The sequence below is a fragment of the Ostrea edulis genome, chromosome 6 (genome assembly GCF_947568905.1).
Source record: "Ostrea edulis chromosome 6, xbOstEdul1.1, whole genome shotgun sequence".
NCBI lineage: Eukaryota > Metazoa > Mollusca > Bivalvia > Ostreida > Ostreidae > Ostrea > Ostrea edulis.
In genome coordinates, this window is record NC_079169.1 from 12,254,761 (window position 1) to 12,279,917 (window position 25,157).

Consider the following 25,157-nt stretch of genomic DNA (forward strand, 5'->3'; position numbering starts at 1 on the left):
TTCGCGGTAACTTTTCGGGAGATAGCGCCGACTCCACACTTCAGAGTTAGATCACAATATTGGATGCAGCAGAATACCTGGCTTGTCTTAGAGAGCTAAATACATGTACTATATCGAGTCTACAGCTGTAACGTTAGAGTACGCTTCTATAGTCTACACATCTGGTAAGGCATCTTAAATTCACACGTTATATATTCAACACCATATATAACATGTAGATTACTTAGATATTTTATTGAAAGTAGACATTAACGGCAAACTGACAACTCAACTGTATGACAAACGGGATGATTTCAGCTTCTCCATCGTCAACTTCCCCATATTTATGTAGCAATATTCCATGATCACCTGCATATGGTGTTTATATATCTCAACTGATTCGATATGCAAGAGCTTGTTCTGGGTATAGTCAGTTTTTAAATCGAAGTAAGCTACTGACAAACAAGTTGATGGTATAGGGATTTCAACAGTCTCGATTGAAGTCAGCATTTCGCAAATTCTATGGTCGTTATAACGATCTAGTTCGTCAATACAACCTCGCATTGGGTCAAATGCTGTCTGACGTGTTTCATACCGATTGTTAAGCCGTTCTTGGCACACTGACTTTAACTGCGGATAACTCCGTTTACCTGATCAGGATATGGGGCTCACGGCGGGTGTGACCGGTCAATAGGGGATGATTACTCCTCCTAGGCACCTGATCCCACCCCTGGTGTGTCCAGGGGTCCGTGTTCGCCCAACTATCTATTTTGTATTGCTTATAGGAGTTATGAGATTGATCACTGTTCGTTATCTTCACCTTGCATTTACAGCCTATACAGTTCAAGAATAGTTGAACAACAAAATACAACATAACACCGTATTATTGAACACATTTTCAATGAATTAGCGCGTATAACAAATTAGTTTTTATCCCCTTTTACTTGAAAATTATTAGCTTATTTAATTAATTTGATTTATTTAACGAAATGCGCTTACTGCAAACGTAGAAGCGGTTATGTTCATGAAAAATACGAAGATATACACGTTAAATTGTGATAAGATGTACAACATGTTCCTTCCCTTATCTGTCTTGTATCTCTACCGTGCTGAGATGAATGGTGACGATAATGAACAGTGATCGATCTCATAACTCATATTTCATATATCCAATATTCATATCTAAAACTTGTATTTTAAAACCGTGACAACAGACGTCATAATGTAATGAGAGGTGGAAATAACTTTTAAGTAGTCTATGATGTCGCATGTATATATGTAGGTACAAAATATCAAAAGGTAATATCATTAAAATATATCGAGGCCTCTGCTGGTGGAATGTTAGTCCCCGAGGGTCTCTACAGCCCAGTTGCTAAGTACTTCGTTACTAGCTTGAAAATACGGATGTATATTTAATTGCAAAAATTAAGTATTATCTCCCTCATGCATAGCTCTTATCCTTGGACGAATTTGGCTCCACTTGCTTGGCACGCTGTTTTTGGCTATATTTAGATCTAAAACTTCATAGTCATTTCGGATTTGAAACATTTCGGTTGAGCATCACTGAAGAGACATTATTTGTCGAAATGCGCATCTGGTGCATCAATATTGGTACCGTATAAGTTTTACATTAACTAAAGAAATATATCCGTTACCATATAACTTATATCTGCGCATCTGGTTGAATGTTTATAAAAATGAATTCTTAATGATTCATAAAAGATTGAAACAACATAAATAGCATTTGACCACGTTTTGCAAACTGAAATAGCATTGGTGTATCAAAATTGGTACCGTATAAGTTTTACATATAAACATAATGACTGTGTCTGGTCTGAACTCACACATCGATAAAAAAAACCCACAATGTTTCAGGCCAACTCTAGATCTATAAGCTTTGCAATATATTTCCTCGAACTTCAATTCTTATGTATTTTTTTGTATCATGTCGTTAGAAATGAAGCATCTTTCTTTTTAATTGAAAACGTAATTTCAACTACTGATATACATAAATACTGTAAACAAGTATATTTCAACCATATGTTTTGAAAGGTATGTATGTAGTAACAATATAAATCGTGTTGACGACGTTGCTCTGTATTTAGGGAATGAAACACGATACAAAAATTTGAACTAATTGTTATAATTTCATCACCCGGGAAAAGTCAAATGTTGATGACGTCATATCTTATGCATACGAACAAATTTATGATAATACCATTCTGTAAGAAATATACACACACCCATAATAATCCAAATATTCCAACCCACTGCTATTATTTTCACCATTGACAGTAACGTGTTCAGTACATTGAATTAGGTCTTCCCTCTTTCAGGGGGATGCATATTGTTTCCTGTACTTTCCATCCGTCTGTCTGTCACAAATTTTTGTGAACACTTCTGTTCATATATGGCTTATTGGATAGACGTGAAACTTTGTACAGTGCTTCATTGCCATTTGTAGATGCATATAGTATTGGGACGGAAGGATATCATTATTGTCCTAAACGTTATGGTAGATCTAAGAGGGGTGGGGGTGTAAAATAGCATGTAAACACTTCTCCTATATGACGTATCTGATAGATTGGAAATTTTATACAATGCTTCCTTGCCATTTGTAGATATGCATATTGTCAGGACAGGAGGATCCAATTATTTTATTAAACGCTATAGTGGATCTAAGAGGGTGGAAGATGTTTAAATAATTTGTGAATACTTCTCCTCTTATATGGCTTATTGGATACTCGTGAAACTTTGTAAAATACTTCAATCATGCAATTTGTAGATGTACATATTGTAGGGACAGAAGGATCCAAGGTGTCCTTAAAGTTATAGTGGATCTGAAGGGTGGAGGGTGTAAAATAGTTTGTGAACACTTCTCATACATGGCGTATCAAATTTCATAATGTCTATGTTCCCGCTCATGTTTTCTCCTCCACACCATGCAGTACATTAAGGGGAGGAGTATTCATGTGGATCACTTCCAATTTGGGGAGCCGTGGAGACATTTGGTTTTCATAAAAACAATCTCTAGTTTAGTTAACGCGTATACAATTCTCCGCATCCAATCCAATAGCGTTAAACATACGATTGACTTTACTTACATGTAATTATTCCGAATCAATTTGTATGCCTGGATTTGAACAAAATATATTTTGATGTAACTTATTTCAGATGCATTTGGTTGGAGATTGAACGAGAAAAATACTACTTATAAAGTCAACTGAAAAGATGACATTGTCTACTGTCTTGCCTGTGCTGCTGTGTGTTTGGACACTAGTACAGAACATAAATGGACAGCGAGTTTATTCAACACCTGCATCTAAATTAATAGCAAATGTTACTCGTAAGTCATATCATTGTTCAAAATTTAATCCATTTAAACTTTTGCCAGTAACTTCTTCAAGTTCAAGTTTATGTAATATTTTGTTCTAGTAATTTGTCATTCAAAATGTTACCTTTCAAAATACTGATATCATGTACATGTTAATTTTGTAAACTGAAAAAAAGTGGCTTAGATGTTTTAGAATGTTGTAATAAGAATAAATTTAAAAGAAGCACATAATTACATACATCTTATTGTTAATTTTTTAATAATATAAATATATGTTTATTATTTTTACTTTTAGTTTGTCCATTCATGCTACCCTCACCGAGTTTAATTGAAACAGATTTTGGGAAGAGAGCTGTGTTTACTGTGCTTGTAGAAGCAAAACTGGATCCTCCCCTTGACGCTCGATGGCAAAGAATTAAGAATGGCCGAAATGAAAGTATCAATATATTTGGTATAAAATATGACGAGTCTCAACATCTACCTTCTCCAAAACTGGTCATTAATGACGCAGATTTTAATGACGTCGGATATTATCAATTGCAAGTCAGGATTGTCGGAGGCTGGTGTACAAGTAGAAGAGTTGAGTTAAGGAAAGTCTGGGGAAGTAAGTCTCTCTCTCTCTCTCTCGATCTCGATCTCGATCAGTTTATTCTTGTAATTTGGTTGATGATAAAATTTGATGATGTATTCGTTTGTAAACAATGGAAGGTTATCAAATGAATAGTAATTACTTTTCGTGCAAAATTTCACGCATTTCTCTCTTATTTTCAGTTTTACAGTACAATGATAGATGTAATCTCAGCCGGGAATGTGATGAAAGAAGAAATAATTTACGATGCCTGATCAGTAAATGCCTGTGTCAGTCTTCCTATTATCACCAGAATCAAACGTGTTTTCCTAGTACGTAAATATTCTTCCAACAAAATGTACATTCTTATGTCATTATTCATAAAGTAGTTCTCTGGAAGTCACAGTAAAAGTATACATGGATATCAAGCGAATTCTTAGACATTGAAAACAATTATTGTAAATTCCTTATTTTGCGCGAGTACTTAATATCGCGAATGACTCGTAGGCGTCAAATCGCGTGAACAGGAATTTGCGAGTGATCTGTTAATCAAGATTTTTTTTTTTTATGAATGTTCCATGTAGCAATATAAGAATAAAAGCGAGTGATATTATTTTGCGAACGGTGCTTCTCGCAAAATTACGCGACAATAAATACCTTGCGTATATCTAGGGATCTGAAGTAATTTTGTACGCAATAATTTAGTTTATCTTGAGGTGTGTACTCTTTGACAGAAATAATAGGCACTAAACCTTCTAAGTTTGACTATTCAAATCATTGTACATGTGAATTGTTACTATATTAAAACACCGTATTCCATAAAAGTAAAAAAAAAATGGTTAAATATCTTTCTGACATTATTCTTTAATCATACATGTATTTTTAACGCACACTATTGTTGATTGTTTTTGAGCGATAGCAATAATGACACCCCGATGATTGCGTTTTTGTTTGTGCTTTTTAATTCATAACCGACCACACATGTATAACTATTCAATGTATTTCCATTACAGAGTCCAACCTCAGAGCCGTCTTTTTACACTCCAACATTACAACATCTGAGATAAATGTGAAGTGGAGACATCCAACCACGGACTCTGACCTGATACAGTCCTACACAGTCACTATTAGAGATTATGACGGATCCACCAGAGTCAGCATCTCTGTTGGAAGACAAACCAGCTACAGTTCTAAATCCAGCTTTGACCCTGGTCATTTGTACTACTTCAAAGTAACATCTACTATACAACTAACTGACCCAGAGGAAACTACTTACGTTAGTATAGAAAAACCGCTCGTTGTAGGTAGGTCGCTCTATTTTGTAATTAATGATCCTAAATTGATACACAAAAATTAACTTCAATATCCAACACGTTATAATATCTTTGTTGCAACCTTTAATGTAAAAATGATACCTAATGATTTTCATGCCCCGCCACAAAGTGGTCGGAGCATATAGTTTTATCTTTGTCCGTCCTTCCGTATTTTAGCCACACCAAGTCTTCCGAACTTTTTTCTAAACGCCTTGATATATTGAGTTGATTTTTTTGTATGGATGTGTATATTGATGAAAGGTGAAGATAACGGACAGTTATCAATCCCATAACTCCTATAAGCAATACAAAATATATAGTTGCGCAAACACGGACCCCTGGACACACCAGAGGTGGGAATAGGTGCCTAGGAGTAGTACGCATCCCCTGTCGACCGGTCACACCCGCCGTGAGCCCTATATCCTGATCAGGTAAACGGAGTTACCCGTAGTCAAAATTAGTGTACCAAGAACGGTCTAATAATGTGTTACAGATTTAGTTTGAGTTTTGTGCCAGTTCGTTGAATTTTTATGGAGTAGTACCCCTTTAACGTAGATGAATTATTGCTACTTTTTTTCTAAACGCCTTGGGGCATTGGACTGAGTTTTTGTATGCAGGTGTATATTGATGAGTTGCAGGTAGCATGTGAGTTTTGTTCCAGTTCGTTTGAGGTTTGAACTTTGATGGAATTGCGACCTTTTAACTTAGAAAAATAATGTCAAGACCAGTTTTCCGGACTTTTTTCTAAACCCCTTAAGATAGTTAACGGATTTTTGGTACACAGTTGCATATTGATTACAATGTAAAACTTATACAGTACCAATATTGATGCACCAGATGCGCATTTCAACAAATAATGTCTCTTCAGTGATGCTCAACCGAAATGTTTGAAATCCGAAATAACAATGACGTTTTAGAGCTATTTTAGGGAAAAGCAATGTGCCAAAAAAGTGGAGTCAAATTCGTCTAAGGATAAGAGCTATCCGTGAGGGAGATCAAAGAAATTAGGAAATGAAAGCACCAGTAAATACGGCTAATGGATTGCTAACTTTTACAAGTCAAAGATCTTGCTTTACAGTAACACGTCAAGGTTGTAACACGTTGAGGTTGTATGCAAAAGCTTTCTGTTTGAACAAGGTTGTATGGCTTGTAAAACCTTAATTTCGACTAGGAAAATTAATTTTACTAGTAAGTTACTTGTGGAGTAGTAGGAAACTCAATCACACCGATTAATAGGTGTTCACACATTGTAGGTGTATAAAGTTCATGGATGTTATTATTCTGATCATATGATGGCATTGATTCAGAAGAAATACCTTTATAAAGTATGCATTTATTCTATGGCTGTTAAGATACATACCAGGCCAGGAAAAGGATTGTTGTTGAGTTCTTCATTAATGCTATACTTCGATGGATGTCCTATGCATGTCCTATGCATTTGAATTTACTGCAGGCGGGAGCATTCGCGTCGTGCCGACACATCTAGCTTTTCATGAAATATTTTATGCGACTCCTATTTTAAAACTAAAAGAGTAAACTAATATTCTTCCGTTAAATCACCGGCACTTCTCAATATTAGTTTTACAAACTCTTATAGGAATTAAGCCTTACTTTTCTATAGAAGTGTGCTTTTGTACTTCCCAAAGCGAATTTCAAGTTTACCAGAATAAATACATCATTTTGAAAGTAGCAATCTGTAAATAAAATAAAATTTGACTTGAAAATTTAATTTTCTAGAAATAAAAACGAAATACTGCCTATTGAGAGCACGTTAATTTTTACTACACGGTTTCGAATCATGAAGTTGACGACACCCCCTTCTCATTTATCTTTGACAAACACAGATTTCATAATATTGGCATTTTCATTATACAGTACAGTCCACGAGTATTCCCCGAAAAACACGAGCCCCCGTGGACCAAAAATCCATGCTTCACAAAGTTGGTGCCTTTGAAGTTGCGGTTTTTGCGCCAGCCTTGAATCAGAGAGCCCTCCGCGTAACACGGGGTGTCCACGGAGTGTCACTGTGTTTTCACGGTGTTACACGGAGGATAAAATTTCGTTCATAATATATGCAGCATATTTTTCTTACAAAATACTAATAAAATATTAATTATTCAAATCAAAATCTATATACCATGGACGATTTCAAAGTGTCTAAATATTAATTTGATTTAAATGAAGATTTATACCTTGAAATTATCTATTTTGTAGATTTTTGAATAATTTGTTATTTGTGGAGTAATTCCTATTCATATTAATTATCGTTGTTATTGTTATAATTTGCTTATTTGATTGAGGGCATTGTATCAATACAGATGTTTGAAAGTTCTAAACTACCGAGAAATACTTTTCCTTTTTTTTTTTTTATCAATACCTACGTTTCTAAAGCTCCGAACTACCGATTAAAACGTTTTGGTTTTTATTGTACTGTGCCCTATGAAAAAGGCGCATACGTGATACTTACATTAACTAGAGTACTCGCACTATTGGACGGAAAGTGCGCTGCCTACTGTTATTGTGTTGTTGACGCTGCTAAGCTCTCATGATTACTGATATTTTTAATGTTGGTACTAATAAATCATGTTGATGCTGAGAAATGCTGATATTTACTGGTACATTTAAATGCTGCGATGTTCGTGTTTCTTTAATTCGTAAGTATCCATGTAGCTGTATCAAGTATGAAATTATTTCAATAAATAAATGCGGTACAAACTGTCGGTTCTGTGCAGTGCTGGCGGCCGTTTCACTAAACGATCGTAGATCGTAAACGTAGACTTAAATGTGAACGTAGCACGTAAGACCGTTTCACTAAAAGTTACGATTTGCGATTTACGATCAATATTGATCGTAACCCTGCGAGTGGTCTAGGGGTATCGAGAGTGCTCCTACATGAACGTAAATGAGGAATATGGCCGCCATGCTGGCCCGCCTGAGATCATTTTGTGGTAGTATTTAGCTGACTGAGTTTGTTTATACTTTGTAGGAAGAAAACAATCACAATGAATTGCAGTCTGCTTTTGCACAAAAATATTGTACAGTCCGAGCCCGAATCTTAAATCAATATTAGAGTTGTCCTTCTTTGTTACGCACAACCACAGAAATGACAGTCCCACAGGGGTCAAGCCCGTTTTGGGCCCGGGCTCTGTGATACCACAGATATAGTAAATTCATTGTATCACAGAGTTCGGGTCCAAAACGGGCCTAGCCCCTGTGACCAGTCTGCTGAAGTAAATGTAAAGGCAATGAGTTCATTAAAAAGTGAGGAGGGTGTGTGTGTGTGTGTGTGTGTGTGTGTGTGTGTAGTCCATATATCAAACTTTGCATGTAATGATAACACGAACAGTTGTTAGAAAAGTAATATGGGGAGGAGGGGGTGGGGGTTATTGCTACATGTGCCTGCATCACCGTTAGTGCATATGTATATTTAACATTAGGCAGAATTCAAGTAATTCTCATAGACATGTTCAGAAATTAAGTTTCTTTAGAAACAGTTCATTTAAATTCGAGACGTTGCGATTCGACGTACTCAGCTATTTTTTTTTTTTTTCGTCGGATCAATACCTTTGATGCAACTGAGTAACTGCATAATACATGCACATTCGAATGATAAACATTACAAATTTTAAGGAAAATATGATAATAACATGATTTGGTAATGGGAAAGGGGTTATAATCCCAATTTTGCAAGTGGAACGTTTCTGTAGTTTTATGAAGGTCGTTAGAAATTAAACATACAAACCTAGACCTATATGTATACACAGAAAAGGGATGGGTCATTATCGGATCCTTGGGGTTCCGACCCCTTGTTATAAAGTGCAATCCCGTGGGGATCCGGGTTAGAATAGGTCCTCAGTACCTCTTGCTTGTCGTAAGAGGCGACTAAATGGGGCGGTCCTTCGGATGAAACTACAAACACTGAGGTCCCGTGTCACAGCAGGTGTGGCACGATAAAGATTCCTCCCTGCTCAATGGCCGTAAGCGCCGAGTATAGGCCTAAATTTTGCAGCCCTTCAACGGCAGTGCAATATCAATAATTTTCAATAAATGATCTGGAATATACATCATCACGTAAAGATGGAAGTTAGCATATGCTTACATGCCTAAACGGAAAAAAATTATATAAAATACAAACACATGAGGAAAATAAATTTCGAGTCAATTAAGGAACAAATTGAGCCCATGATTTGTTTAAAACTTATATAAATAAGTGAATAGATATGTTATTAGTGTTATAACGTATTTTACAACAATGTTTAAACGCCGGAGTTCATGTATATATCCATAGTTTGATGCAGGATAAAATTTCCTATAGGCCTACTTGTGTGCAATTTGATTTTCATTTTCTTATTTGTTTTTCAATCCTTTGAACATAGCTTACTTGACATTAAAATTCAAAAATGTAAATCTTTTATGTCATTTCTTATATCATTTTTTCCAAACTTTTAATTACATTAAAGTCAATAACAATTATCCTATCAATTGTTTAAACATTCTAGGAATTTTCTTTACGTTACACTAGAGATCGGGCTCAAAATTTCCATTATTTTTGTTGACAACTTGCATGGGTTACTACAGACGATAAGGATATGTTTAAAACCATGAGAAAATAATGAATGGTTCCCATTCTTTCCATGGTAGGATTAATTTTTAATCTACCTCCAAACAGAAAAGAGTTCTAAAAAGTCAGACGTAAATCGCAATCGTAAGTGTTACGACTACGATAGATTTCGTAAAACGCTCGTATACGTGTGAGTCAAATGAACTTAAACGTAATCGTACGTTTACGATCTACGATCGCTTAGTGAAACGGCCGCCTGGTTTTTAGATGTGAACGCGGTTTGGATTGCTCTCTTTGCAGGAGGTGTGAAAATCGGTCTTGAGCAAAATAAACCAGTTTATTTAAGGTGGTGTTTAAGTTTTTTCCTAAGACTATTTTTCATGATATGCATATTGTTTTTCAGCTTATTGAGATAATTGCAACGGTACCAAACACTGTCTATGTTTCTGAGAAAACCTGGTTTTGAACATTTTCATTTTAATCGCCTTCCTTAATTTCTTCATTTAAAATAGTCTTAAATTCATTGTTTAATGATTCTAAAGAGTAGTGCAGGTAATTTGTGTTTGAAATGTGAATTAGTATTCTGTGAATGAAAAGCATCCACATTCTATATGTAATTACATATCCGTTATCTCTCTCTCTCTCTCTCTCTCTCTCTCTCTCTCTCTCTCTCTCTCTCTCTCTCTCTCTCTTTCTCTCTCTCTCTCAATTATTAATGTCTATGACTAACAAATAGGAATTGATTTATGACTGTCATTTATGGCATATATATCAATAGAAGTAAAAATACAAACCAAACCATCAAAAGATATTTTTAAAAAAATAACATGAAATACATTTGACCGACACTTTTACAGTTAAATACTTTGATAGAGATAATCATTGATAGTGTCTGGACAATGATTTGTGTATACCTTGTATATTCCATGCATATTCCACAATAGAACTAAGTTTTCCGTGTATTTGAAATTGTATCATGGCCGTGGTGTTTTTCCTGTTATAAAATAACTGGAGATACACTAGTGGGCGGAACCATCATTTGCATATTTTGTAAAACCGTGCTGTGTAAATAAATCATTGAACATCACCTGACAATTTCAACACATGGTGAAGTTCAAATTAGAATTCACTAGATCTAGTGTCGATATCCATTTTATCATCTCCCAGTTTAATTTCACGAAATGTGTGATCCTCACATGCTTGTGTGAAAATCCTCATGGTCACCATTGAATAAAAACTGTACACCCAAATCTTGTAAATCGCCAATGTTCATAGTTGAGGTGGTCTGATCAGACACATTCTGCACATCCGCTCTCACCATCTATCGGACGATAAGTGCGCGATGAGCATGCGATCACCTGACAAAAACTTTACTTTTCATTGGGGTAATTAAAAATTCATGCATTAACCACTGGTCACATGATATATATTACATTTCTAATTGGTCATGATACAAGTAAGTTATTGAATATTTATTTCGGTGTATCTTGATTTATTTGGACGAAGGGTGGAGACTCGTGCCTCGCACTCGTTACCTCCCTTCGTCCAAATAATTCAAGATACACCGAAATAAATATATGTAAAATAACTATTACTTAACAGAAGTGTTTGACTTCTTGCGGAAAGTGTGAAATTGGGTCGGCGCAAGATAAAATGTACCCGTGATCTAGTCCCGCCGACCCAATATATTTCACACATTTTGTTAGAAGTCAAACATCAAATATCCGCGACCCCCACTAGTTCTATCGTGGCGAAAAAAACCTTTGAATTTGCATGGAATATACAAGTTATATAAAGATCATTGTATTATCCATATTTTGTTTTATTTCCTACTCCTACTATTTTTTCTTCTCTTGTTTCATGATTATTTTCATTAGTATATATATATATATATATATATATATATATATATATATATATATATATTGCCCAACTATATACATATAACTGTCTGAAGAGGCATTAAAGCCGAAAGCGCTAACAGTGAAATGTTATTCGAGTTTTGTGTTTCTTGACTTTTATTATTGGATATAAATTCAATTTCCCGAAAATTTGACAATCAGGTTGTTCGTGTCGTTGGTCATTTTAGTGCTTTGTATATTTTTTTGTATTTGACCTGGTATCCATGTTATGGATCCGACACTTTTAGGTATCTGGTGTTGTTGGAATTTAATGCTTATATATATATATATATATATATATATATATATATATATATGTGTGTGTGTGTGTGTGTGTGTGTATCTCTTCTTTCTGTATATTTTATCTTCTTTACATTATATGACTACCTGTGTACATGTGTTTGATTCATTGTGACCTTGATGTATAGATCTAGAGGGTGCTGAAATGCTCTAAAATATGCTACGCCTGATCCCATTTACTTATTTGCGAATAAAATATTGTTAAATTAAATTATACAGTCCCAATAAACAATTTCTATTGAATGACGAAACATAATCAAACTGCAGATTGAACTTTTCAGAGGCTCATGCTAGCATTCTTATCTTTTCCAAAGTATGAGAGGTGGCATGTTGCATGTTGAACTATCCAAAATTAAAAATTAAAACAATAACACCAACAAAATTGTGCTTTGGTCCGAACTTCAAAACCCTAAATCGTGTATATGTGTGTGGGGTGGGTGGGGAGGGTTAACTCAACCTCCCCCCCCCCAACGGGTGATTTGAGAAGTGGTGGGTCACTACATGGATTGAATACGAAGCTTTCAAGTTTAAATATTATATCGTGTATTGTTCTCACACTCAATCACTGCTACTATAAAATAGGTGGAGGACCCCGTATTACATGAAAACCAAGTTATAGGGAAATAATTTATATTCAAATTATTTTATCTAAAATATTGTTGGGATGACAAATTTCAGTTTAATTTCAATGTACTAATAGAATATGTTGCTATAACCAAACCTCCAATTATTAGCATTGTTTTCATTGTCATTTATTGTTTTATGGAAAGGGTCAGGGTAATCCTGACTTTTAATCACACATCCTCAACATTATTTTCACACAGTTGGGCACACCACAAGCTTCGGAAAGGAGGATTTGTGAAATGTTTGAGCAAATTCTATTGTCGTTATAACGATCTAATTCGTCAATACAACCTATCATTAGGTCAAATGATGTCTGACGTGCTTCCTACAGATTGTTAGGTTGTTCTTGGCACACTGATTTTCACTACAGATAACTCCGTTTACCTGATCAGGATATAATGCTCACGGCGGGTGTGACCGGTCGACAGGGGATGCTTACTCCTAGGCACCTGATCCCACCTCTGGTGTGTCCAGGGGTCCGTGTTTGCCCAACTATCTATTTTGTATTGCTTATAGGAGTTATGAGATTGATCACTGTTCGTTATCTTCACTTTTCATAAAATACATGTATTTTAAGCCGTTCTTGGCAAACTGATTTTGACAACGGATTACTATGTTTACCTGATCAAGACATAGGGCTTACAGCGGGTGTGACCGGTTGATATGGGTTCTCCTAGGCACCCGATGCCACTTCTGTTATGTTCAGGCACCCGTGTTTGTGGGCCGTTTAACTATTCTAAGATAAATGAAGAAAATAAAAGACAAAAAATACTTGTGAATTATTTTTTCCACCAGACAACATAGTTTGAATTCAATTAAAGCAACTCTTGTGACACTACTGCTAAATTTACACTGGTTTAGGATTATATTTTGTTAAATTAGTAAAATACAATTTAATTTTTTTTATAGTTGTATCATAATAACTGGTAAATTCAGCATTTTGACAGTCTGTGCATTCTCAAATGCTGTTAAAAGTTTCCTTTCAATATGTACATGTACTTCGATTTTATCAAACCTAAAATGAAGAAATTCCATAAATGTGTCAGAATCATATTTTGTATCGGGTTTTTATCGATGCTTTACATTTCTGATAATAAATATAAACAAAAATAATCTTCACACAACGTTGCTTGCTAACAAGCCACCATTTTGGAACACTTGTCACTCCTACTCAAATGGGGAATGTGCTCGAGTAAGACGAGTGTCGAAAACTATACATTGTACATGTATTTACAACTCTAGTTACCCGTGTAACTCGTGTCGCTGAATCGAAATCACCCATATGTTCTTCTGAACTTTTTGTTCATTTGTCTAACGTTGGTCGTTATCCTTGGTGTTATCATTACACTTTTCACATTTTCAACATCTCAATTTTGTCATTATGAACAAAACTGTAATAACGCATATTTGAGTAAAGGGAATTCTTGTCTGTTTACATTAAAAGTCATGCCCCCTTCCAAAGAGATATAATTGGAAAAGAGCCCAGGCGCTTGGAAAATCTTTTCAATGACACATGTAGAATTGCTTAACATTCATTAAACAACATTCACCATTGTTTTTAGAACCACTCCCTCCTGGTGCTATAGATAGAAACACCAGTAACTTCCATCCTGAAAAACTTCATCTGAAATGGACAGCCCCAGAAAACAGAACACGTGTCGATCGATACCGAATAAACATTGGTGGATACAACTACTACTCAAGTTCAACTGAAACACCCATTTCACGAAGATTGGAACCTGGTAGAAATTATACGGTTACAATTGTAGCAGAAAGCTGGCACAGATATTCCTATAGAAGAAGTAGCAAGCCATACGTGGAGGAAATCAAAACACTGCGTGAGTGTGGATTTTAACAAAGTCGTGCTATTTACATTATATTAACTATTTGTTGTACGTCAAAAACAATTAAACTTACATGGTATTTCGTATTTGATAAGCATGTAGTACTTGTACGTCATATCCTGGTATGATTTTGACGTTATTGTTTTCTTCGTATTCTATTTCAAGGTACTCCAAAAGTCATTATTACCGGGGACAGTTACGTATATCCCCTATATCTGTCAACCCTGGAGATTAAAGCTTCTCCACAAAATTTTTCCGACTTTCCGCCGACGTTAGAGACACGATGGCAAAGGAATGGCGTAGACATCAACATAACAGACGTGAGATATAACGGCAGTTCTCTCGATCTGTTCAATCCTAAACTGGTCATCAATAGAGTGGATTTTGATCATGAATATAGAACATGGTATCGATGTACTGCGCGGAACTCAGAAGGATTGGGAACAAGCACATTTGAGACATGGGTGTATGTGAAAGGGAGTACGTAATTGGCAACACATTTTGTAAAATTACAAGTATAAAATGACACATAAAGGATACATCCCATGTTTTCAAAGTATACAAAATAACAAACATTTTGTCTTCCTGATGCGTATAGTAATTATTTTTTTATAATTCGTTCGCCGAAATATAAATACAGATTTAAATCTAACCCCCGATTTCAAAACGTCTAGTTAATTAGTTGGGTGGTCACGTGTTACAGTAATGTATCATGCGCCCTCTTCGATCAACTGATTGTGAAGTAGTGTGAGATATTATTAAAAATTCAGCTTTTAAGGGCCTAATTTATTCACCATGGACAACATTTTTCAATCGATATTGTCAAATTTCCTGAGTTTTATATGTTTTGGCCACCAGCGCATACAAATAGCGATGTAAATACCCATGCAAATATAATGAGGAAAGCAAGTATGAAATCGGCAATATTGCGAGTAAATAATGTTGATATGGGTCGCTGTCTACACACGATTAGGTAATCATCTGTAATTGACGCTTTTTTCTAAAATAAACAGTGCAATTATTATTTAGTTTTGGATTAGACAAATTATGATACGTTATATTGTTGACAACAAGGCCTAGCTACTGTCACGGATGCATTTCGGAAAGAAAGAAAAAAAAAAACGAGAAAAAACAAAAACAAAAAAACAAAAGTGAATAAAAGCAATCAAATTTAAGATGGAAATCACAATATTTTCTTTTAATAAAGCAATCTTATTATTTTTAAATATGTGGTCAGCACGTCTTTACTCGCGCACTCAGGATGTTACGAGTTCAATGAAAAATAATTTTATAATTCAATCTAAAGTTAGGGAATACAATGTTTTATTAATTATAATTAATGTTCAATTAGTTTGTATCTTTAGATTTTTTTTTGGGTAAATCTAGCAGTTGGTAGAAACTGGGAGCACAAATTAAATATGTTGTTACAAGGTGAAGGTCAGTTGATCCGGGTGTGTATGGAATTTGAAGACCAGAAGAAAATGTATATGCCGTAGGTCTAGCAATCCTTAGCTTCGATATATCCATTTTCTCGCACTTTATCTGGGTCTCTGTCCAAGTGTTTTTTTTTTTTAAATATGACTGGTTGTAGTTTAATGGTAAAGTTCTTGCTCCTACAAAAAATTGTATCCACGTCTTTTACTCATACCTTCCTTCGAAAAATTGAAAAATACGCAGTCTAAATCGTATCTACCGACAACTAGTACACCTTTACTCGGCACAAATCACCTTAATGCAATGTTATTTACAAGCCGTTAACGTGATAATTGGTGTTTTCTCGATTAAATCTAAACTGTTTATGAAATGGTTAATAGATGTTTTCAAACCCGAGGGTACATATGACGTCACACATAATGGCGCGTAAAATAGCGAAAGTAAATTTGCATATCGCAAGACTTGAATTTCATCGCTTTCAAATGCGAAAATTACGCAAAATATTTCATTAAAACATTTTTAAACTAGCTTTAGGCATGAAAAGAATTCATTTTGCTGAAAAAGAAAACGTTTAGAGACATGCGTTGCGTCCTTTAAGCAGCAATACACATGACAATCATACAATATCAAGACCCCAAAAGCTTTCGGATGAATATTTTAAGTATTTTAGCTTAATATTTTGTTTCCTTGTATGTCCGTTACGTTCCATTTTTAGACTGATGTACTTATAGAGACGTTACCAGCTGTAGGTAAAGCGCCACAAATTTTAATGCATATATAATGCTTGGAACAGGAGATGTAGCAATGAGAGTTCTTTATTGTCAGCAATGTATAACGTGAGCGGGGACCTCCGTTTTAAGGTCAGTTCCGAGAGACCCTTAACTTCTAACTGCTAATATTGGGACCTTTGCGAGGGAAACTTACTACGTATGTTAATCATCTTGAGTTTAAAGCGATACATGGATCTAGAATCGCACAGTTGTAAAGCGAGTACCTGGTACCCTAGACACTGCAGTACCAACCAGACCCAACCTGACAGAAAGTAGTCCCAGAACAGTCCCGGGGTAGTCCCCAACAGTCCCAGTAAACAAACCGAAAAGCAGTCCCAGCTGTCCCAGTAGGCGGGGTTAAAATAACTAGTGAGAGAAGCAGTGAGATTATCAATAAACATTGTTGATAATCAACGGAGCGCGTAAATACGGTAGTAGAAATCGAAGATAAATGACTCACACTGTAAATAAAGAGAAAAACAATACATTATACATGAAAACAGCACACATTTAAAAGACTTGTGTGACACTTTTTCATGAATTTATGAATACGAGTGAAAAAAAGATACTGTAGAGTTTATAAGTTGATAACCATTTTTGTTATTCTATTTCCATCCATTATTTTCTCAAGTTCTCTAGTGAAAGTGCGTCAGTAAGCGGTGAAAAAAGTTATTTGTGTATATTCTGAATACAAGGTGAACGGGGCTTTCTTGTCAATCATATCATCACGTGATTTATTCACGCGTGGCTGAACAAAGCAGTCCCAGGGCAGTCTCAGAGCAGTCCCACCTTTGACAGAGCAGTATTAGAGCAGTCACCGGGACTGCTTTCTGGGACAGCTTGGGTCTGGTTGGTAATGTAGGTTATCATGACTGCATTTATACGAGTATGTAGTATTCAAGGTGTACATCACGAAAAATCATGTTTTCAAACATGTGTACTGGTTTTGCATTTTAAAGATTTGACAGAACAATTGAAAAATGTGACTGAACATTTCTAATACGTTTAATGGACATCCATATTGATTTGCTCTCTTCTTTATAAATGAGGGTAAGTTTGAAGCCAACATTTTGCTTGCACAATAGCCATAATACAAACAAAGTAGATATTTTAAAACCAATTTAACCTCTTCATCAAAAACACACTCGTTACATTCTGACTGCTCCCTGAATATCTAAAAATAATGTATACATATCACTGCAACTCCATACCTTTGTATTGATTTATTCATTATTTGAACATCAGGTATTAAATTTCTTGAGCCGTGCAATAAGACCAGGGAATGCCTTGAAAATATCCGTTTGACCTGCCGTAACAACAAATGTCTGTGTGATTCCTCGTCTTACCACAGAAACAAAGTCTGTTATAGCAGTGAGTAAATTTTTATTAGACAGACAGTGTCCTATGAATTAGTATTATTCATGATTGAAAGATGTTACTTAAAAAAAGAGCTTACACTCTTTGAACACTACCGTAAAATGGTATTAATTAATATAATTGTTAATTTTTTAATATTACAACAGGAAATTATCTACAACCACAATCAGTTAATGTTCAAAGTTCTACATGTGACATGACGATCACATGGCAGCCTCCCTCTAAGGACCAGGATCTGGTGTCAGGGTACCAAGTCATTACGTCAGAGATGGTTTCTGTTGGAAATAAGACGGAGTACACGACACCTTGTAAACTTCAACCTGGACGGCTATATATAGTTTACATTCGATCTAAAATTCAATTAAGTGATCCTAAACAGGAAATAAGTGTGGATTCCGATTCCTCCTCTACAATTCTAGGTAACTTAATACTAATTTCAAATACTATGTAACTTAGCTCTTACTCAAGAATTCTCTATATAGCATATGGAATGTATTTTATTAATTAAGCTGAGAAAGATACACATAATGAAGATGATTGGGAGATAATGAGAAAAAGTAAAAAATGATAGGAGTGATAGCAAAATTCATATGAATGCGAAACTTGTATGATTCTTTTCCTCCATGTACATGTATGTAATATGCAATGAAGGTCATACTAGGGGTATCGATTGAAGTTTGTCATTGATTTTTGCTGGTCAGAGAGTTTGTTCTGACCAATAACAGAAACTTTGGGCTTTTTCGAGATCTAAACCCCGGAGCTCTCGCATCCAAAGCGAGAATCATATCCCGGACGATCCCCCCAATTATGTTATGGGTTAGAATACATCCTGTGAACAGCAAAAATGAATCACAAAAATATTCAAAGATTTTAAACATTTATAATACAATTATGAAAATTATACCAACTTATAATAGGTATTCTATATCATTGTCCGATGCTGGTTTAATGCCGGGGACAATTCCCACACGAGAATGTGAACAAATCGGATGTTCAATCGAAATCATTAGATCTTATAGAATGCTGAAGGATTGCTTGATTGATACCAAAAACATCTACAGTGTATTTATAGTAAGATGAAGTTTCAAGGGCTTTGATTTTTTTTTATGACTAAGACATATAGGATTACGGCAAAAAAGTCTTACGATATCTTCACATTAAAGTGACAAACATCGTTCAAAAATGAAAGGTCAGGTATGTAAATGAAGTACAAATGTGTTACACAACAGTACGCATATATACCTCCAATAGAAACAAAATCAGCACTTCACAAGATGTAGTGTATATACATATAGTACGTATTGAGGTATTACATAATAATAATGATAATAATAGGACCTCTGTTTATCCAGGATTACATATTTAGCGATAACGTTAGTTTTCAACATGATCCTGCATATAACATACATAGACACATATATTAGTAAAATAAACACAGATTAAAAGAAGTAGAGTACATATAATTTTCAATAATTATGAATTTAAGATAAATAGGAACAAAATGAAACTTAAAAAGTATGGTGATGATCTCTACGATAATTTCTCTTAAAGGGAAAGGCAACCCAAAATATTTTTACATGAAAAATGGTAGGATTAATTATATGATAAAGATTTGTCATACTATTCTGTTGATATACAACCTAGATAAGCTTCAGTACTAATTTGAAAACGTTAAAAATTGAAATTCCCACCATCTCTATTATAGAGGTTGCCATGATGTGTAACTCTTTTGTATTCAAGATCACAAAATCAATAAGTTTCACATCACACCGTTTGTTCTGGTTTTGATGAGATTTTAAGATCATCAAAGATGTGCATGTGGTAGATCTTACGAATAAATAGGTTGATGCCTTCCTGTCAAGCAGTTAATCACACTAATGCAAAGAGGAGATGTGAAAAAGTTTTTTTTTTCGAAATTCCCAACCAAACCAAGTCATTGGAAATGAAAAGACTACCTAAACTCTGGATCCATCATTTGCGTAATGGCAAGTTGAGGTTCAAGACATTTGTATCAAAAAACGTTTACCGTATGTCTGGTCTGTGACTCGACTGAACGCCTTCTTTTATCAATTTCTTCTTTCAAAAGAACGGGCTCAAATCTATACGGTTCAAAACTTAACTGTTCGTGACTTATGTTTATATTGATTTAATTGTTAAGCAAGGATTTTTTTTGTTAAAGAATGTCATTTACGATATCAGTATTTTAAAGTGATATTTTATTCATAAAAGCAACAATGTGGTTAGGGTTGCCTTCCCCTTTAAAACACACTAAACTTGTTGAGTTTCTTGTATCTTCACTCAAGGCATTCAACATTGTGCTCCCTGAAACACTGGAAGATCTTCAAAAATATTCAGTTTTTGCCCGGGTACATACACTATATTTGAATTAGAATTTCTAGTTTTCCTCTCACTGACTCCTGATACATATTTAAAAAACATTTGAATAATTTGGCATTAAACCATGTAAAACTGTATACACTTAAATGACAAGGTAATCTGATAGAGGCAATCAGTTAAGTTGTGTAAACATGGCATTAGATGATGTTTCGAAATTTCTAATGTTGAGAATTACCCTTGATGCAATATGAAAAGCTTTTTCACATTTTCAGCATTTCTTGGATTGATCCATATAGTGCAACAATATGTAAAATGTGAAAAAAATCATAGTATGAAAAATCTTCAACAGCACATCGTTTGACATAAAATATCTTATTCTTCTTAAAATGCTAATTCTCTGGGAAATCTTGTTCATAAGTGAATCTATATGACTTTTCCAGGACAAAATTTCACCAATAATAATACCAAGTATTTTTGACTCCTGAACACATTCTATGACATGGTTATTTACCACTAAATTTAATTGTTGATACTTTGATAATTTTTGTGCAGATCCAATAAGTATACGTTAGAAAGTTTAAGTTTAATTTATTTTCCTTAACCAGCATTATAATGCGCTGAAGCTCTTCACACATCTTCGACTCAATGTTTTCCACTGACTTATCTGTTTCCTCTTGTGAAGTATCATCTGCATACATATTTACATGAGAATGTTTCAGTGCTTGTGGATAGTCATTAATATACAGGATAAAAAACAATGGGCCTAAAATAGAGCCTTGCGGAACTCCAATGGTTACATTTTTTTAATACGATAAATTGCCTTTCCAAATAAGTCTCTGTGTACGATTTGTTACATATGATTTAAACCATTCATGCATAGTCATTGCATATGCCAAATGACTTGAGTTTGTGTAATAAAATCTTGTGATTAACAGTGTCAAATGCTTTCCGTAAGTCTATAAAAAGTACACCAGTAAGTTTACCATCATCAATATTTTTAAGCCATTTGTCAACTAGAGAAATAAGAGTACTTTCACATGAGTGTTTTGACCTAAAACCAGACTGACAATCTGTAATTAGAGAAATTACTGACAAATACTCATAAAATTAATTAAAAACATGCCTTTCTAAACTTTTGCTCAAACACAGGGTAAAATGGATACAGGCCGTTAATTATTAACTAAACATCCATCTCCTGATTTAAAAAGTGGTAAAACACGTGCTTTTTCCCAGTCATCTTCATAAGGACATGAATATTTAGAAAAGTTGAAAATATATACAAGAATATCACATACACATCCAGTATGGTTATCATTGGTGTGTTGTGTATGAAAATGATTTCTTTTGTTCTTTAACAGAGCCACTGAGACCTGGACCAATCTTACGACGTTTGAGTAATTTTTCCGCTGACAATCTGTATTTGAGATGGGAGGCATCTGGACAGAATAGCTTTGTTAGCCGCTACAGAGTCACGATAGGGGATCGTAGTCAGCAAACCATAGCCAGTGTTCCGGAGATCTACTGGAAAGAACTTCTGCTGCCCGTCACTCTGTATAACGTCACCATTACAGCTATCAGTTACGGATATATAACTAATTATCCTTCTTACGGATCAAGGGAGAGTCTTCCGTCTACATACTGGATAGAAACAAAGGAAAGTACGTATATTGTAATTGTATTTGAGGCGAATGTCCTAAGAAGCTCTGTCGTATAAATCATTTCAGCCAGAGTATCAGTATCTTCCTAAGACTTTAAAACTATGAATTATAATTTGATTTTCACAAAACGTGAAAAACTAAAGGTTGATTTGAAATATTTTAATTCCATTCACTGTTACAAATCTACAAAAAAGGCTGAACTTCACGTTGTTTGCATTTAAGCATTAAATATTGCATTTTGACATCTAAATGTAATTGCAGTTGGTGTGCAAACAAATTCAAGAAAAAATGGAAATTTGTTTGCGCACCACTGCAACTGTAAGTGGTTATTTGAAACACTTATATGTACAGGTATTGAACAGAATTATCATTGAATTGAGTAACCTATGGCTTCTTTCTTGATTGTTATTGGCTGCTGTTTTAAGTGGTGTTGGTTATGATTAGTTTGCGATTGTGACATCACTCTGATGTTTTCCTTCTAGATTATCATTCAGAATTTCTTATATTTCAAAGAAAAACACAGATGAATGTAAACATATCTTTATAAACACAAACTTTATTTCGTATTGCAGGGTGTTTTGTCTATATCTTGATTTACGCTCCGTATGAGAATGCTTCACACATGTAGACGCCATCAATGAAGTGCCCCAAGTTTCGATCTATGCATAGCGCTTACGGTTATAGCAGCGAGGGCTCTTCATCGTGCCGGCGCCAACTATAGTACTTTCTAAGGTCGTATCCGAAGGACATGTGGCGTTTGGTAAATAGGATTAATAACGATAGGGTGATGAGGATGATAAACTCATTAAAGCAAATAATATTTACATGATCTTCGAATTCGCTGTCTATGCAAATGTCCACTTACTTTAATGTATCTTTCACCTCATAAACCTCGGCACCCCCTCCGAAAACAATACTGCTATTCCTTGTGTAAAATTCCAAATCTTTCAGCAACACGTGTATTGTTTTGACTTTTTATCAATGTCTATGTCGTTGTGGCGATCTAGTTCGCCAATGCAACCTCGCATTGGGTTAAATGCTGTCTGACGTGTTTCATACCGATTGTTAAGCCGTTCTTGGCACACTGATTTTGACTGCGGATAACTCCGTTTACCTGATCAGGATATGGGGCTCACGGCGGGTGTGACCGGTCAACAGGGGATGCTTACTCCTCCTAGGCACCTGATCCCACCTCTGGTGTGTCGAGGGGTCCGTGTTTGCCCAACTATCTTTTTTGTATTGCTTGTAGGAGTTATGAGATTGATCACTGTTCGTTATCTTCACCTTGCATATGCTAGGTCAGTACACTGGAAAGGCGTATATGTCTTATGGAGGAAAGGATGGGGTTTTACAAGGAGATGACGTCACGAGTGGGCTCCTTAGATCCCCCACAACAGTTTACATCGGAGATGGATCTGATGGAGGATTCAATTCGGTTGTTGTAAGGATTTTTATATAGCTCTAACGGAATGGTTTGTGTCATTCGGATTATCCTTCGAGATATCAAACATTTGCCATATGTACGATCTTCAAATAGTCAGCTTTGGTACAGAAATGAAAATTCATATACGCAAATTGAATATTGCCATGTTCCATTAAGAACTGTTTTTCATGATTCCTTTTCATATATCATGTGCTCGATCTCAATATGTTCTGAAAATAATTGTAAAACTTGTGATATATGGGTCACTAGAAATTAATTTACTAGTAATCTCACCGGACGTAGTTTCTGTACCAAAACAGAATTTGACCTGTAAATCTTCTAGCGTTGTCTACGCAATTGAGTGTAACCTATGTTGCTTAATAACTAAAGGTTCACTTAAAAAAGAATATCGGAATACAAATTTCAAATAATTAATGGTGGTAACCAACTTCTCTATAAATAATTGCATTCCCCTCACCACTCCATCTAATTCTTGAGGGTAACAATTCTAGACAAAAATACCATATTACAAACAATCGAACTTTAAGTACCCATTTTCGTAGACAAAGAGATCACTGGATCAGGACTCTAATACTTCATTTCAATACGGATTGAATGATAATATATACATTGTAGGAAATTTGATTAATCCTTAAGGAAATATTGTGAATGTGATGGTACTTTTTCCAAATACACGAAGACGTAAACACAGCCATAGACATCACCAAGTATACACGATGTCAAGCTTGATTCTCTTTTACCTTACGTAAACCTATAATTAGGTCCACGTCATATTCGCAAAAACCTATAATAGCACTCTATTCCATTGAGAGGTTTGAATACGTTATTCAAAAAATGTCAAAACTAGTGCATATTTGGATTTTTCAACACCAGAATATAGAATGAACTCTATGATTATGGATGTTGTCTATCACTTGCTCTTTAAACCACTGCGGGTTATGGATAATATTCCATCCGAATCATGTCGCCAGTCCCTTAAACTTAAATTTACAAACAAAGGAATATGTACCGTCAACATAAGCAACATTCGTCTTCATAAATAAAGTACAGACTTGTATTCCAACATATTTCAGGTTCAGGTATACACCCTGTGTTTCCTACAAATACACTTCTACTCTTCAAACTTTTTAATTACGAACAAACTTTGCAGTGCCTAGATGTAGACCATCTTATATTTAATCCACCTACGTGTTCGTCTTCTTTCAAATATAGTCCAGGAGTACATGCCATTCTTGTGATGATGATATAGTTGTAAATAAGGACCAGGAAACATTTATTTTGAAAGGTCCTACATTCAGAGATCCTCAGTCTGTCAATAGGCGACAGAATTCCATCTTTATTATCAATTTTGTCGTCGATTATGCCAGTCGATTGGCTAAATATGAAAAAAAAAGAACTTGATACATTGTCAGAATGAATTACAAGTATAACAAGAGTATTAAAATCCCGTACTAGACACATCAAAACAATAGTACGTACATGTAACATCAAACCAGAGTTGATATTTTTTAAAAGACAGGATACATGTATAATATCGATTAATAGGGCGTTCTTGACACACTGATTTTGCCTACAGATAATTCCGTTTACCTGATCAAGATATACGGCCCATGGTGGGTATGACCGGTCGACAGGGGATGCTTATTTCTACTAGGCACCTGATCCCACCTCTGATATATTCAGGGGTCCGTATTTGCCCAACACTCCATGTTG

The 25,157-nt window shown here is 35.1% G+C and overlaps 1 protein-coding gene across 1 annotated transcript in view; it reads left to right on the top strand.

The window, feature by feature from the left end:
- LOC125648181 (uncharacterized) overlaps positions 1 to 25,157 on the top strand; it is a 144,934-nt gene that overhangs the window by 87,706 nt on the left and 32,071 nt on the right. The window contains exons 5-11 of the mRNA XM_056141547.1: positions 4,895 to 5,185; positions 14,143 to 14,418; positions 14,590 to 14,904; positions 17,874 to 17,999; positions 18,152 to 18,424; positions 21,701 to 22,000; positions 23,299 to 23,441. Coding sequence (XP_055997522.1) covers positions 4,895 to 5,185; positions 14,143 to 14,418; positions 14,590 to 14,904; positions 17,874 to 17,999; positions 18,152 to 18,424; positions 21,701 to 22,000; positions 23,299 to 23,441 — 1,724 coding nt within the window. The remainder of the gene's footprint in view (positions 1 to 4,894; positions 5,186 to 14,142; positions 14,419 to 14,589; positions 14,905 to 17,873; positions 18,000 to 18,151; positions 18,425 to 21,700; positions 22,001 to 23,298; positions 23,442 to 25,157) is intronic.